This window comes from Trematomus bernacchii, unplaced genomic scaffold (genome assembly GCF_902827165.1).
Source record: "Trematomus bernacchii unplaced genomic scaffold, fTreBer1.1, whole genome shotgun sequence".
Taxonomy (NCBI): Eukaryota; Metazoa; Chordata; class Actinopteri; order Perciformes; family Nototheniidae; genus Trematomus; species Trematomus bernacchii.
Window position 1 is genome coordinate 13,429,147 of NW_022987705.1, and position 13,931 is coordinate 13,443,077.

At 43.1% G+C, this 13,931-nt stretch overlaps 1 protein-coding gene across 1 annotated transcript; it reads right to left on the bottom strand.

Annotated features, from left to right (window-relative positions):
* Positions 1-28: 28 nt before the first annotated feature.
* Positions 29-13,169, bottom strand: LOC117490386 (gem-associated protein 5-like). Its single transcript, XM_034140110.1, has 3 exons — positions 12,914-13,169; positions 12,467-12,554; positions 29-413 (listed from the first exon to the last, which is right to left on the bottom strand). The coding sequence occupies exons 1-3, from the start codon at positions 13,165-13,167 to the stop codon at positions 252-254; spliced, it is 504 nt and encodes a 167-aa protein (XP_033996001.1). The 5' UTR covers positions 13,168-13,169; the 3' UTR covers positions 29-251.
* Positions 13,170-13,931: the final 762 nt, after the last annotated feature.

The following is a 13,931-nucleotide window of genomic DNA, read 5'->3' on the forward strand; positions in this document are numbered from 1 at the left end:
CAGCGTTATTACAAGCAGCTGGAAGCATGTTTAAATAATTACCTATCAATTTATAACAGTTTGAACCGTTAGTGTTGGGCAGTTTAACCACATCTTTTGCTCGAAGTCCAAAATACTGACAGAAAATGGGCATGCAGCTCTTACAGAAGACTTTCAGGCTTTTCTGGAAGTAGAATCAAAGTTTATTTTTACTCAACAAAAAAAGAATGCTGTACAAAGGAAGTGCTTCTTTCAGTCTTTAAATGAAAGATTCAGGTAAGGAATTTCTGAGCAGTTTTGAGGACGGAGGGATTTGTTCCGTATTTGCGGAGCAGATCTTTGGCCTTTTGTTGGAGCGACTCAGAGAGAGACGAAGACTTGCTGATGTGCAGGAGAACCAGACAGCATTCAACAACATCGGGGTGAGGATACATCTGAGAGGGAACAGGAACATAATTGAGTTATTAGAAATGAAACCTGTGGAGGAAACTTCTGTGTAGTAATGCATGGAGTCACCGACTCAGGAAGGAGACACGGTGAGAGTTGGAGCTTTGATGTCAAACACTGATGGGTTTATTCAGAGTATTCGGCCGGAGGATTCACATCACAAATCAAAGAGTCAGAGGTTCTGACCACACGGTAGAGTTGCCACGTCAATTCTGAAGAACCTCTCTCTATGCTAGACCTTTTAACAGGTTCACAGAGAGAAATCAACATCTCTGAAGGAGTAGACTAAACACTGAATCATCTGCGTCCAACGCTCATGGCCTCAAGGATTTCACATCCGAGAGCCCACAAACACTGATAAAGAAGTGCTTCAGTGTTCTCACAACAATTACCCTACGTGCCAGTCAAGTTGACCGGTCTCACACTGGGGACAACAACACATATGGCACCAAGGCCTTTCCTTAAAGGAGATAACATATGTCAGAGTAAAAGGTTAGATATCTAGAAGAATTATTCCTTAACAGTTCCTCTCTTTTTATCATTTTTGATAACCTTAAAACATTAGTCTAATAATTCTGGTCAATACTTAAATCAATAGGCGTCTTCAGATTTGACTGTGGTCTCACCTTACATTCAATTACATCACAAAGTAGAATAAGATTGAAACATTCAATCACAATGATTGATACAGGCAATCATAATAGGAAAAATTATCTCTCATCAGTGTTTGGAGCATCTTTTGTCAAAAGCATAATAATGAACACACATAAAACACAGATACATAATAGCAAAATATTTGTTTTAAACTAATATCTTTTATCATTTAAACCATTAGTTAATGTCATTTATCAAACTATAAAATCAAAACCAGAAACAGCTTAAAGATTTGCTTTAAGGCAATCACTAGTCAAAAGCATTTAAAACTTAGGATCATAAGAGATCCAGCTAAGGCATAAAATTCACAGTGGTAATTTGATCAATCTGTAATCGGCAAAGTTGCAGTGTCCTCAATTTTAGGATTACTTTACGTTTACTTCATTACGCTTTAGTCAAGAGTAAGGCACTTAGTCTTAGTAAAATCAATACATTCATTTTAGTCAAGTACATTGTTCAAAATCTGAAAAGGAAAAGTTAGGCAAATATTCAAAGACTTTTGTAAAAACCTGGAAAGGAAAGATTAAACATTCTTAAAACTTTAATTCATACATTTGTAAATGCTACAACTGATCTGTACCAAATTAAGTCTATCACTTATTCTTATTAGCCATACTTACCTGATCATCTACTTATGGTACTTGGAAAGGGTTCTTCTGTGTTTATCTAATGTTGAATATAGAATATCAATTTCTTTCAATTATAATTCTCTAATTTGAGGATCAAATATGCTACATAATTGTTATATGAATTATTATAAATATTTGTTTTGGGCCAAAACTGAAATTAATCCAGTACTTGAAACATCATTTTATGTCTGTCTGTGCATGGGTAATACATTACAGAGTAGTGTTGTTAAGCCTGAGTGCTGGACGATTAAGGATATTAACATTATCTGTTATAATATTAGAAATATCTTATTATTCAATACCTTATAATCTGAGAATATTTATTTATTAATTTTGTTTAGTGTGAAAATGTAATCTGATCTGACTAAATATATTTATCACCACTATTTAACACATGTCTGGTCATTGGAAATATAAAAAACAATCATTAATTCAATTCAAAGTTCATCTTTGTACGAGAGCTGGAAGAACATGTCCGTCAGGCTTCCTGACTCGTTCTCCTCCTCCCTTTATGACACCGAGTGTCTGGCGTGTAAAGGCATCCTGATACTGTAGATTAGCACTGAGGTGCTGATTGGCTCAAACTCTTCTTCATCAGAGCGCCATATTTCAACCCCCCAATTGCTCTGCTTTTGTGTGGCTCATTCAGTGAGCACTGTAGTTAATCCCCCAGTGAGACGGAGGCTCATCTGCCGGTATTCCTTCTGCTATCTGCTTGAGTACAACTGCGTATTCCTGATGCATCCAGGTGTCCCCCCCGTGATGGGAGAGGTTAGGAAGACATCAAACTCCTCCAAGAAACATGGAACATTGTATTATAGAAGCCTCTGAAACCCTCGCTCGTCCTGCAGGGTTGTCTGCTAGAGCCCACCGAGCAGAAAGATGAAGAGAAGAACCCCCTCTCAGCAGAAAGGTGAAGAGAAGCATCCCATCTTATCAGAAAGGTGAAGAGAAGCATCCCCTCTCAGCAGAAAGGTGAAGAGAAGCATCCCATCTTATCAGAAAGGTGAAGAGGAGCATCCCATCTCGAACGACCTCGTGCTTCCTTGCACGTGGCTGGGGGTGCTCTCTGCACCCGGAGAGTGTGACCCTCTCTCTCTGACCCTTGGCCTTGAGAGCTGTCCTAGTTATTGGGTTACCACCTGATAGGGATGTTTTTCTGAGTGAAGACAACTCAAAGTAATGGATTAGCACATTATCATTTAATTACAAAAATAGGAAAGGCCCCTCAGAATGATTTGGGAGCCTTCCTGACACATGCACATTATCATTTTGAAGGTTTGTGTTAGTCATTTAACATGCAAGAATCATATACTCATCAGTCCATAGCAGAGACATGTTATTGTAAGTTAAAGGTGAGCTTGTCCCTGTGGATATAACCCCTTCTCAATGATTCTAAATGTATATTAATTCACCATTTACCTTTTGATAAAATATTAGTTTATCAGAAATATTTTGTCTCTTCCATTAAACATAGGTTTGAGAAATAAATTACCCAATATAAAATCAATTACTCAATATAATTGACTCTTCCCTCCCTTTTCTTACATATGGTACATATGAAATAATAACTTAGGAGTCTATTTAAGCATGGTATAGTTTATAATCTATTAATCGAGAAGACTCAGTATCACCTGTGTGCAGCTTACAAAAAACCATTGTGAGAAACATATATTATGCAGGGCTCTAGGAATGGATACATTTGTTGAAAAACAAAGCATATCTGATTTGGGAGGAAAAGTTTCATCCCTTTAACATCTGTGTTATTACTGAAGGCATAGCATGAATGATATTGGGTGTCTGAGGGTGTCATTACTGAGAAATGTCAAACAAAATCAAAACCTTACATTTGAAAACAGGTTTGCATTCCTCAACTTAAGGTGACGTTATCATTGGAAACAATAAACGCTAATTGTTTTGATGTAGAATCTATACATTGAATCGTTAGAGCAGAACAGAATGGTTTTATTGTAGCCTGAGTTTTGTGCAGCCTTTAGTTTTACCAGGTGGAAACATTGTCTATATAATGTGAATACATGTAGAACTAGACATTAAGAGACCCCTGACATTAGGCCTATTTGAAACAATAGTAGGGGCTTTTACCAGCTCGCTAACTTACAGGCATCCTCTGCATAGCAGTATGAATAGCCTTAAAAACAACCCACTCTGCGGTAACGAGAGTCATGTATCTGAACCAAATGCCCTAAGTGAAGCCGTTAGTCTCATCTGACTGACCCAAGGGTTGGTGCTGGTGTGACAGGGAGGCTTCCAAGTGTTCATAGCAGATGTCATGCTTTCAGTTCATGGCTCAGTGGGGGGGAGCAGACCCATGTGAGACAGTATCAACGGCTGTAATGTTCAGTTTGAGGAGTGTCATTCTCTCTGGGAGCAGGAAATGGTGTCCATTCAGACCAGACCATTAATGTCATGTAGAGCAGCCATAGCATCTCTGTGACTGCACTCAGCCGGACTGCAGCAGGGCAGAACTGGGTGACTTTTAGTGAAGCCGTCCAAGGCCATAGACAAAATGGAACCACGTACTAACAAAAGGGACACAAGGTCATCAATGTCTCTCTTTACCTTTGGCCTAATTGTAAAACAAATTAGTGGAAGAAATGTGGAACACTAATCCATCATCATGTGACATTTAGAGTTAATTTAAATAATTACTTATGGGTTGAAGTCAAATTAACATTAACATTAGAACTAAAGTCAGTCAAAATTGGACTTGCACGGATCAGAATCTAATCAATACACCATTTTCCCAGCTCTGTAATGAAAAGGATATCAAGATTAGGTACATTACAGGAGTGATAAAACATCCAAACATGCACACTTATCTTATTCTAGTAGAGATTAGAGGACAGGTCTAATGTTGTGAACAAAATGATCAAGTCAAAGTTATTTTATTTATTTTATCTTATGTACCCCATTTAATTCAATAATTAATCTTAAATTACTAATAACTTTAAAGTAGGCAACAATTTACAATGTGGATAAGGTGACTACTTATCCAAAGTGTGTGGGTGTGTGTGGGTGTGTGTGGGTGTGTGAACAGCTTGTCTGCCCAAGGTTAAAACATTTGGGACAGCAGTGAGAATGTTATGAGAAACAATTTGTTGCTTAGACTGAACTCGAAAGAAGCTGAGATTAGAACATTTTAAATAAATCTAAACACTTGCACATTAATTAAATACATTTGACATTTAGCTTGAGCTGGGTTCAATACTTTCTTTATGGTATTTAAATTGGGCTCAAGTAGAACCTTTACATGGATTTGGCTTGCAACACAAAGTGATACCGATCTCTGTCTGTTATGATTTGAAAGTCTCATGATTTAAAGTGTAGGGCTGTGAAGGTGTCACGATCTGTCTGTGTTGTATTTTGTCTTGTCTTTTTCTGTCTTTGGTTTCCTGTTTTGTTTTGAAAAGTGTTCACCCCCGTCGTGCCTGTTGCTTCCTGTCTCTGTGTTCCCTCCTGCCTGATTGCCCGATTGTGTTCACCTGGTGCCCCTGTGTTTTCTCCTCCCTCCTCACCTGTGTCTTGTTTGTGTGATTGGTCTTGTGTGTATTTTAGTTCTGGTTTTTCTGTCTGTCATTGTTGGTTCATTGTTTGTATTTGACTGTGTGTCACATGGTAGTGTTCTGTGTTCTACTTTGTACCGGATTAAAGGAATTATTCTTGGAAATCTGCATTTGGGTCCTGCCTGCTGCACTCAACCGTGACAGAATGAACCAACCAGAAATGGGCCCAGCAGATCCATTTGAGGTGGATTTACAACATTTTACTTTTTCTTTGGCTTGCTGCTATGGTAGGTGGAGGGGAGCGTCCAGTGTTCAGCAGAGAGAGAGGCTGCTCTGGCAGAGGCTCACCAGGTGGCAACAGTGGATCCATCTTTGGTTAAGTTCTTACCTGACTGGATTTTGGATTTACTTTCGATGTGTGATTCCCGGCCTGCTAGCCCCAGGCATGCTAGCCCCCTGCCTCCCAACTCCCAACCTGACACCATACATCTCGGTGTGTTCCGTCTGGAGTCAACCCCTGCTTCTTCCCCATTTCCTGCTCCTGTCCAGGAGCCGTTCTCGGGTACTCATCTGGCTTTTGGAGGTCCACGGAGCCTCCAAAAGTCTCCTAAGAGAAGGAGTCGCGAGTCCAGGCTAGCAGCCCGAGCCCCAGAAGCCTTGCTTTGGGCTCCAGTACAGGCCCCAGCAGCCATGGTTCCGGCTCCAGAACCGGCCCACGCAGCCATGGTTCCAGCCCCAGTTCTGGCCCCAGCAGCCATGGTTCCAGCCCCAGTTCTGGCCCCAGCAGCCATGGTTCCGGCCTCTGTTCCGGTCCAGCACGCCATTTTTCGTCAGGGAAATCTTCTGGGCCAACATGAGCAGATGATGCGAGCCTTAGCTGAAATCAATCAGTCCTTGGCTCTACACATGTCAAACCTTGCTGCCAGGGGTCTGCCGGGGGTCTTGCCAACTCTATGTCCTGTCCCATTGGGGGTCCCGCCGACTGCTCTTCTGCCGGGGGTCCTGCCAATCATATGTCCTGTGCCGTTGGGGGTTCCGCTGAGGGTCCTGCCAACTCCACGTCCAGTATCGTTGGGGGTCCTGCCGACTGCTCTTCTGCCGGGGGTCCTGCCAATCATATGTCCTGTCCCATTGGGGGTCCCGCCGACTACTCTTCTGCCGGGTTTCCTGCCAACACCAGATCCTGTCCTGTTGGGGGTCCCACCGACACCTGTCCCGTTGGGGGTCCCGCCAACAACTCTTCTGCCGGGGGTCTTGCCAATCCTATGTCCTGTGCCGTTGGGGGTGCCGCTGAGGGTCCTGCCAACTCCACGTCCAGTATCGTTGGGGGTCCTGCCGACACCTGTTCCGCTGTGGGTCCTGCCAACCCCATGTCCTGTCTCGTTGGGGGTCCCGCCGACTACTGCTCCGCCGGGTTTCCTGCCAACACCAGATCCTGTCCTGTTGGGGGTCCCACCGACACCTGTCTCGCCGGGGGTTCTGCCAGCTCTGTGTCCGGTTCTGTTGGGGGTCCCGCCGACACCGGTCCCGCCGGGGGTCCTACCAACTCTGTGTCCTGTTCCGTTGGGGGTCCAGTCGACACCAGCCCTTGCTACATCCGGGGTCCCATTGACACAAGCCCATGTCTTGTTCGGGGTCCCGTCTGCGCCTGTCCGGTCGGCTCCGGTTCCTGTCCGGTCGATACTGGGTCCTGCCCGTCCTCCGGAGCTGTCCTGTCGACGCCTTCCTGCCCGGCCTCCGGAGCTGTCCTGTCGGCGCCTTCCTGCCCGGCCTCCGGAGCTGTCCTGTCGACGCCTTCCTGCCCGGCCTCCGGAGCTGTCCTGTCGACGCCTTCCTGCCCGGCCTCCGGAGCTGTCCCGTCTGCGCTTTCCTGCCCGGCCTCCGGAGCTGTCCCGTCGGCGCCTTTCTGCTCGTCCACCGGAGCTGTCCCGTCTTGACCTTCGAGCCCGGCTCCCGGAGTGCCGCGGTCTTCGCCCTCAAGCCCGGTCTCCTGAGTTCCCCAGCCGTGGTCTTCGCCCTCGAGCCCGGCCTCCTGACTCTTCCAACCACTGCCTTCGCTCTCATGCCCGGGTCCCTGAGTTCGCCCGCTGTGGCCTTCGCCCCTTTTTGGACTCTGCCTTGCCCCCGGGCCGTCCGCCCGAGACCCCTTCCACCCACCCTGTTGGTCCTGGTTGTGCGTCCCTCCTCCAGACCCCCTCCACCCACCCTGCTGGAATTTTTTGGATTTTTTGGGACTTTTTGGGACGTCTGGGATCCGTTCCTTGAGGGGGGGGTACTGTCACGATCTGTCTGTGTTGTATTTTGTCTTGTCTTTTTCTGTCTTTGGTTTCCTGTTTTGTTTTGAAAAGTGTTCACCCCCGTCGTGCCTGTTGCTTCCTGTCTCTGTGTTCCCTCCTGCCTGATTGCCCGATTGTGTTCACCTGGTGCCCCTGTGTTTTCTCCTCCCTCCTCACCTGTGTCTTGTTTGTGTGATTGGTCTTGTGTGTATTTTAGTTCTGGTTTTTCTGTCTGTCATTGTTGGTTCATTGTTTGTATTTGACTGTGTGTCACATGGTAGTGTTCTGTGTTCTACTTTGTACCGGATTAAAGGAATTATTCTTGGAAATCTGCATTTGGGTCCTGCCTGCTGCACTCAACCGTGACAGAAGGAGAGGCCCTTGGAAAACAACCTCTACTTCTTTGTTAACTGTAATTACTTATTGTAAAGAGATTGCAACATTATACTTTTTAAAGAATTGCTCAATTCATTTAACACATTTATTATGCACACTGTAATGAAAACGTCAACAAATATATTGATCCTGGCTTAATCAGCGACCTTTACTCTTTTGTTCATAAACTCGGTTTCAGAAAACTTGTCAGTAGTTTAACAACTATTATAATTTTAGTAATGTCTATGGAGACCAATTGGTTGATACGAGAAATCATTTGAAGCAGTTTAATAAAGAATATTAAACTATATTTAAAACTGTAATTAAACTTCAACTTATATTAATTATCTGATTCCAGTGGCCAGTTGGAATAGATAATCAACAAAGTTTCCATTTTGCAGCAACAGCGCAAAAGGTTTCAACAATAATTTGTATTATGTCTGAGTCAAGTTCTGTCTTATCAGCTTTGTTTCGGAATGTGTTCAATACATTACGTTTTTTTCATTATTACCATACAATACATAGATTTAAGAATAAATGAAACATAATACAATATTGACCTAAAACAGCAGACAGATTTTGCCACCCTGACCTCCTCAGGCAGGGTTTTTACGACCAGCAGTGATGCCTCTGAGGGTCTCAGGGTGCAGGACGGGGCATAGGGTTTATAAAAGGTCACAAACATATCTTAACATACCAGCAATACAATTTAAGAATGTATTCTTAAAAGTAATATATTTTCTTCTTACACCTACAGCGCACACCCTGAACAGTGTGCTCCTTGTTTACATTTCCTCTGCACACTCAGATGCAGCGCACACCCTGAACAGTGTGCTCCTTGTTTACGTTTCCTCTGCACACTCAGATGCAGGATATAAAAACACTCTTTTGCTATTTATTTTCATTTTGCAGCACATCTATACTACCAGAATTTTGCAAAACACTATATATTATTTAACTTTCTCAAGTCATTTACTTTTGGTGAGTTAACTAAAGCTTAGTTTATTTTACCCTGGCTATGGACTGATTCATTATTAGTTGTTACAAAACATGCACAAGACGGCGGTTAGACAAACCAATATAGACCCCTGATACAAACAATCAGACAAACAAACATGATGAACTCATAATAAACACCAGCGTGACAGCAAAAGTTCATCCAGCTCAATTTAGTCCGGATTAAAGAGGTTTCAGAGGGGGTAGGGACTATTTGATCTCTCCCAATGGGAATCCAGTGGGGTACCTTGACTCGTACCTCCACCCTTGTATACAAGTCCTTAGATCGGTGCCTGAAGACCGTCCAAGAGCAATAACTAGCTTATCCTCTTGCGACTCCACTATCCCTGCTCTAGTGGTGCTATGCCCCCCCGATCCGGAGCACATAGACTTTTTTCCTCTACCCTTTCTATCCGAAACCACACAGTTAACTGTAGTCCTACTCGACCAGCCTACACACCTCCCATCATGTTCATCCCAACGATGAAACACAGTTTTGCTCTACACTTGCATACCACTGCCCACCCATGATCAATTAGCCTATAATTTTATGTATGCACCCCGGACCGACATCAGCTCCTCAGCAATGTAGGGTGCCTGTCGCATCAGGTAATGCACGCACCTCGCACCTGCCAGCACATCGTAAATGGCCACAAGCCACGAGATCGCTTTTAAACAGTCTCTTTTTTTTTAATAGAGACGGCGGTGGTGTGAGTTAAAGTTATAGACAAAAGCTGTGATTTTCTCCCTCTGAGTTCACTTCACCAGCTCATGCAGATACGGGGAGGTATTTGACACACATTCCCCGGAGCCGCAGCAGCTGGAGCCGTGTTTTTTTTAGAGGCGCTGGGGGTAATATCCATGGCTGCTTTAGTTAACTGATAGTGTTGGCCGCTGAAACCCCCGGAATCTCGGCGATTTGTTCATTACAAATCTCTATTTTGATTTCACACAGAAGTTCCACTTTACTGCTGCCCTCATTAAGGTCTTTTTAAACATCTCCGTGTATGCCTGCACGGCACATACGTCCCGAGCAGCACACACACAGAGGGAACCAGCCAGGACAGAGTCCCTGGATGATCCCCTGGGGTTAATAGCCCCAAATGTTCATTAACCAAAACGAAACGCAGCCGCTTAGCTTCACAGATAATTTTAGGATACCGTCAATCACAGATTCTGGTAAGGCAATGTCCAAATGTAGATTTGAAATCACACTTACCAGTCTCTGAAGATCTGTTGGTATCCTGCCGACAACGCCAATTTGTGGAGGAAACTTCTGTGTAGTAATGCATGGAGTCACCGACTCAGGAAGGAGACACGGTGAGAGTTGGAGCTTTGATGTCAAACACTGATGGGTTTATTCAGAGTATTCGGCCGGAGGATTCACATCACAAATCAAAGAGTCAGAGGTTCTGACCACACGGTAGAGTTGCCACGTCAATTCTCAAGAACCTCTCTCCAGTGGCGGCCGGTCCATAGGGGCGCTAGGGGCGCCGCCCCACCTCTTCCCATATTGAAAAAAATAAAAATAAATAATAATTAAAATTAAAATAAAAAAAAAAAATATGTTTAAAAAAATATATATGTTTTTATTTTTATTTTTAATGAACAAGGTAAATATTATATAATTGGTATCAGTAAAATGTATAATCTACAATAAAATCTCGTTTAAAATTGTGTTACGATGTCTAAAGTTACTGATAAATCACATGTTTCCTGCCTGGCCTTGCCCATGCACCTTCTCTCGTCTGGGCGCTAAGAGAGGAGCCTTCAACCAGTACAGCAGCAGCCACCAGCAGCTGACTGTTGCTATCTGTAACGTGTAAACTATGCCGCGAAAATATAATTTCAGCCAATCAGCGTCGTCAAAGATGACGGTCACCGGGCGCCAATGTCAGCGCCCAGTGCAGTCTGTGAGTAGTTTGGACAGTGACTCGTATCCGGTTGACGCAGTAGTTGATGAGGATGGCTTCGTGTGCAGGTGGAGTCTCCGGACCTCGGTCCGCGCCTAATTCTGTTCAAGAGCTAATCTCCAATCCTTTCGAAAGGAGAAGTTTGGCAGATAAATTGTTGCTTAAAGACCTTGCACCGGACCAACCCGATTTGAATATATCGCAGCAATCTCGTGAAAAAGACAACATTTATACACGAGGCTTCACAAGTAGCTGGTACACAAGAAAGGCTTGGCTAGCTGGATGCAAACAGGTAAATGCTGTCTTTTGTTTCCCATGCTTGGATATCACTTTATATGTAGAGAGGAGGTTTCCCATGGTTGTTAGAAGTTTATTAATAAGTGGGCATTTATCACAGAAGTGATTGTTCTGTCTCCACGTTTGTTGCATTGTCTGTGATGTATTTTCCAACGGTTATAGCTCCTGTTCTGTCCCAGCAACACTACACGGTTTGCAGCTCCACCACATTTTTGGTTTATCTTCGGTGTCGCTTAAAATCTGCTTCCCATCGGACTAAAACCTCCACGTAATCTGAAGACAGATACTTGAAGTTATTTAAACCTTTTGCAAACTTTATGTTCTTTCTTGCTCTAGCCTTGCCAGTTACATTGTACATAACACATATATTATCATTATGCTAACTGGTTGTTCGTGTTAGACGATGTAGCTTTTTCATTTCTGAGTTATTGCTATATGTAAATAAGCCTGTTTGTAAATAATCCTCAGAGAAACAAAGAAAAAACACAATTTATGACATTTTGTGCTGTGGTTATTTTTTTTAAATTGCATTTATTCACAGTTCAGTTTGAAATGCTGTAGTGACTTGTATTGAACCACTTAAATATTTATAATTAATGCTACTGAAAAGATGCTATTAATTTTATATCTCACATGCAGTTCACTGTAAAGCTACTTGGTGAAGGTGTTTTAAGAAAGAAAAAAACAGACCAGTTCTGAGAACACAAATTCCTGGTAAAGTAGTAGATGTTCAGGTTGATAAATAATATTTTCCACACTGAAGATTATGGAGGTATTGATCAGTCTTCTCATATTTTTAAGCCTCGATTTCTCCTTTCCCCCCCCCTCTAACATCACCAGAAGTCATCATTTAAGGGGTCATTTCTCGGACCCCCCGGGTAGGTCACTTACGGTACGTCAAGAGCCCCACCAAAAAAAAAGACCACCGGCCGCCACTGCCTCTCTCTATGCTAGACCTTTTAACAGGTTCACAGAGAGAAATCAACATCTCTGAAGGAGTAGACTAAACACTGAATCATCTGCGTCCAACGCTCATGGCCTCAAGGATTTCACATCCGAGAGCCCACAAACACCGATAAAGAAGTGCTTCAGTGTTTTCACAACAATTACCCTACGTGCCAGTCAAGTTGACCGGTCTCACACTGGGGACAACAACACATATGGCACCAAGGCCTTTCCTTAAAGGAGATAACATATGTCAGAGTAAAAGGTTAGATATCTAGAAGAATTATTCCTTAACAAAACCCTTCTTAAATCACTTGATAAAGTCAGCTTGTTTGGTACTGACAGTTGTGTCGTTATCGATATTTTAGTATTGCACCGCAGACCTTTCAGTCATAACATAACTTGGTTTTTAATTAACAATAATGAAATACCTTGATTGTGTTCGGCAGGTCAGCCAGCTGTTTCTGGTGTTCTGACATCTTGGTCGACAGAGAGAGCAGGGTCTCCTGCTCCTCAGGCCTGAGGGAGAGCACATGCAGAAGCTTAATGGGACAATCCATATAATCCAACAAGATCAGCTGAACACCTGAAAGGTTCAAAATGTAAACTGCTGAATTTAATCACCTAGTATGTCATATAAAATGTCATTACAAAGTCAACTAAATTAAGGCATAGTATAATGCCATAAAGAAAACGCCATGTCATTTTAAACTGTAGAGATTTAGACATTAAGCATCATTTGGATACTACATGTGTTGGAATTAAATCAGTAAATCAATTAAAAGAGTACTGAATGGTATATTTTATAGTTTCACAGGCAAACATGATATGAAGAGACCCACGAATGTGTCAGTAATCATCAGTAACGGAGCCCTCACCTTTGCTCAGCATCAGCAGAGCCCTCTCTGCTGGAGGAGAGCTGCAGGGGCCTGTCTGCGGCCTCCTTCTCCCCAGAGTCCAGCTGCCCTACCTGGGCCCGGCTGTGCCTCAGCACCAGGGCTGCGATCCGCTCCTGGATCTCCCTCACTGACCTCTGGGAGGCCTGACAGGTGGCGTGACGCTCAGACAGAAGCCCATACGCACCGAGGTCCAGGTCATCAAATGTCCTAGTCTCCGGACTGACACTCTCCATGCTGAGTATATGGCCACATATTCAGAACCATTTTTTAAACCTGTTTTTGTTTCACAGCGTTATTGACCCCCCCCCCCCCCCCCTTCTTTAACAGCATGGGACCAGCTCCTCCATCATACTGTGATTTCAGACCAAACCTTGCCAAAAACAGTCAGTTTGTTCAGTTCAGAATATCCTTCTCATCAGCGGGACTCGTCTCTTGTTGCAGGGATTTCATTTTTTTAAGTTAATGTTGGAAGGGCCTGTAAATTAAAATGTATAATTTTGATGAAAATAAAAATGTTTTAGCTCTTTTCCACTTTCAGAAACTTTTAACAGTGGGCGTCGAAGTGTATAACTGTGCTTGGTTATGCATGTGTCTCAATGGGAAACTACTGTGGTTCTGTACATTCACCCACCATGACAAACTGTCCACCACCAGGTTTACAGATGTTGTGGTTGCTGTTGTTTTTACATTCTACATTGTTTTAAACAGTTGTATATTAAATTGTTTTGTATTTTGAATGTAAACGTTAAGTATTCAATCTTTTTGACCAGCACACTGACACGCAGCTTGTTTAACATTTGTTTCAATGGCTTTTCAAGTAAAGGAGACGTAATGCAAGATTTACCCAAACATGTCTGCAATCTCGCATTTAAAATAAAAAAACTAGGGCTTCAACAATTGGACTAATCAGTCAGAAGACAGAACATGCATCAACTTTCTGTGCACAATTTATCAAGCATAAAAATGCCAAATAGTTTCCATCTTTTTACATATTTGT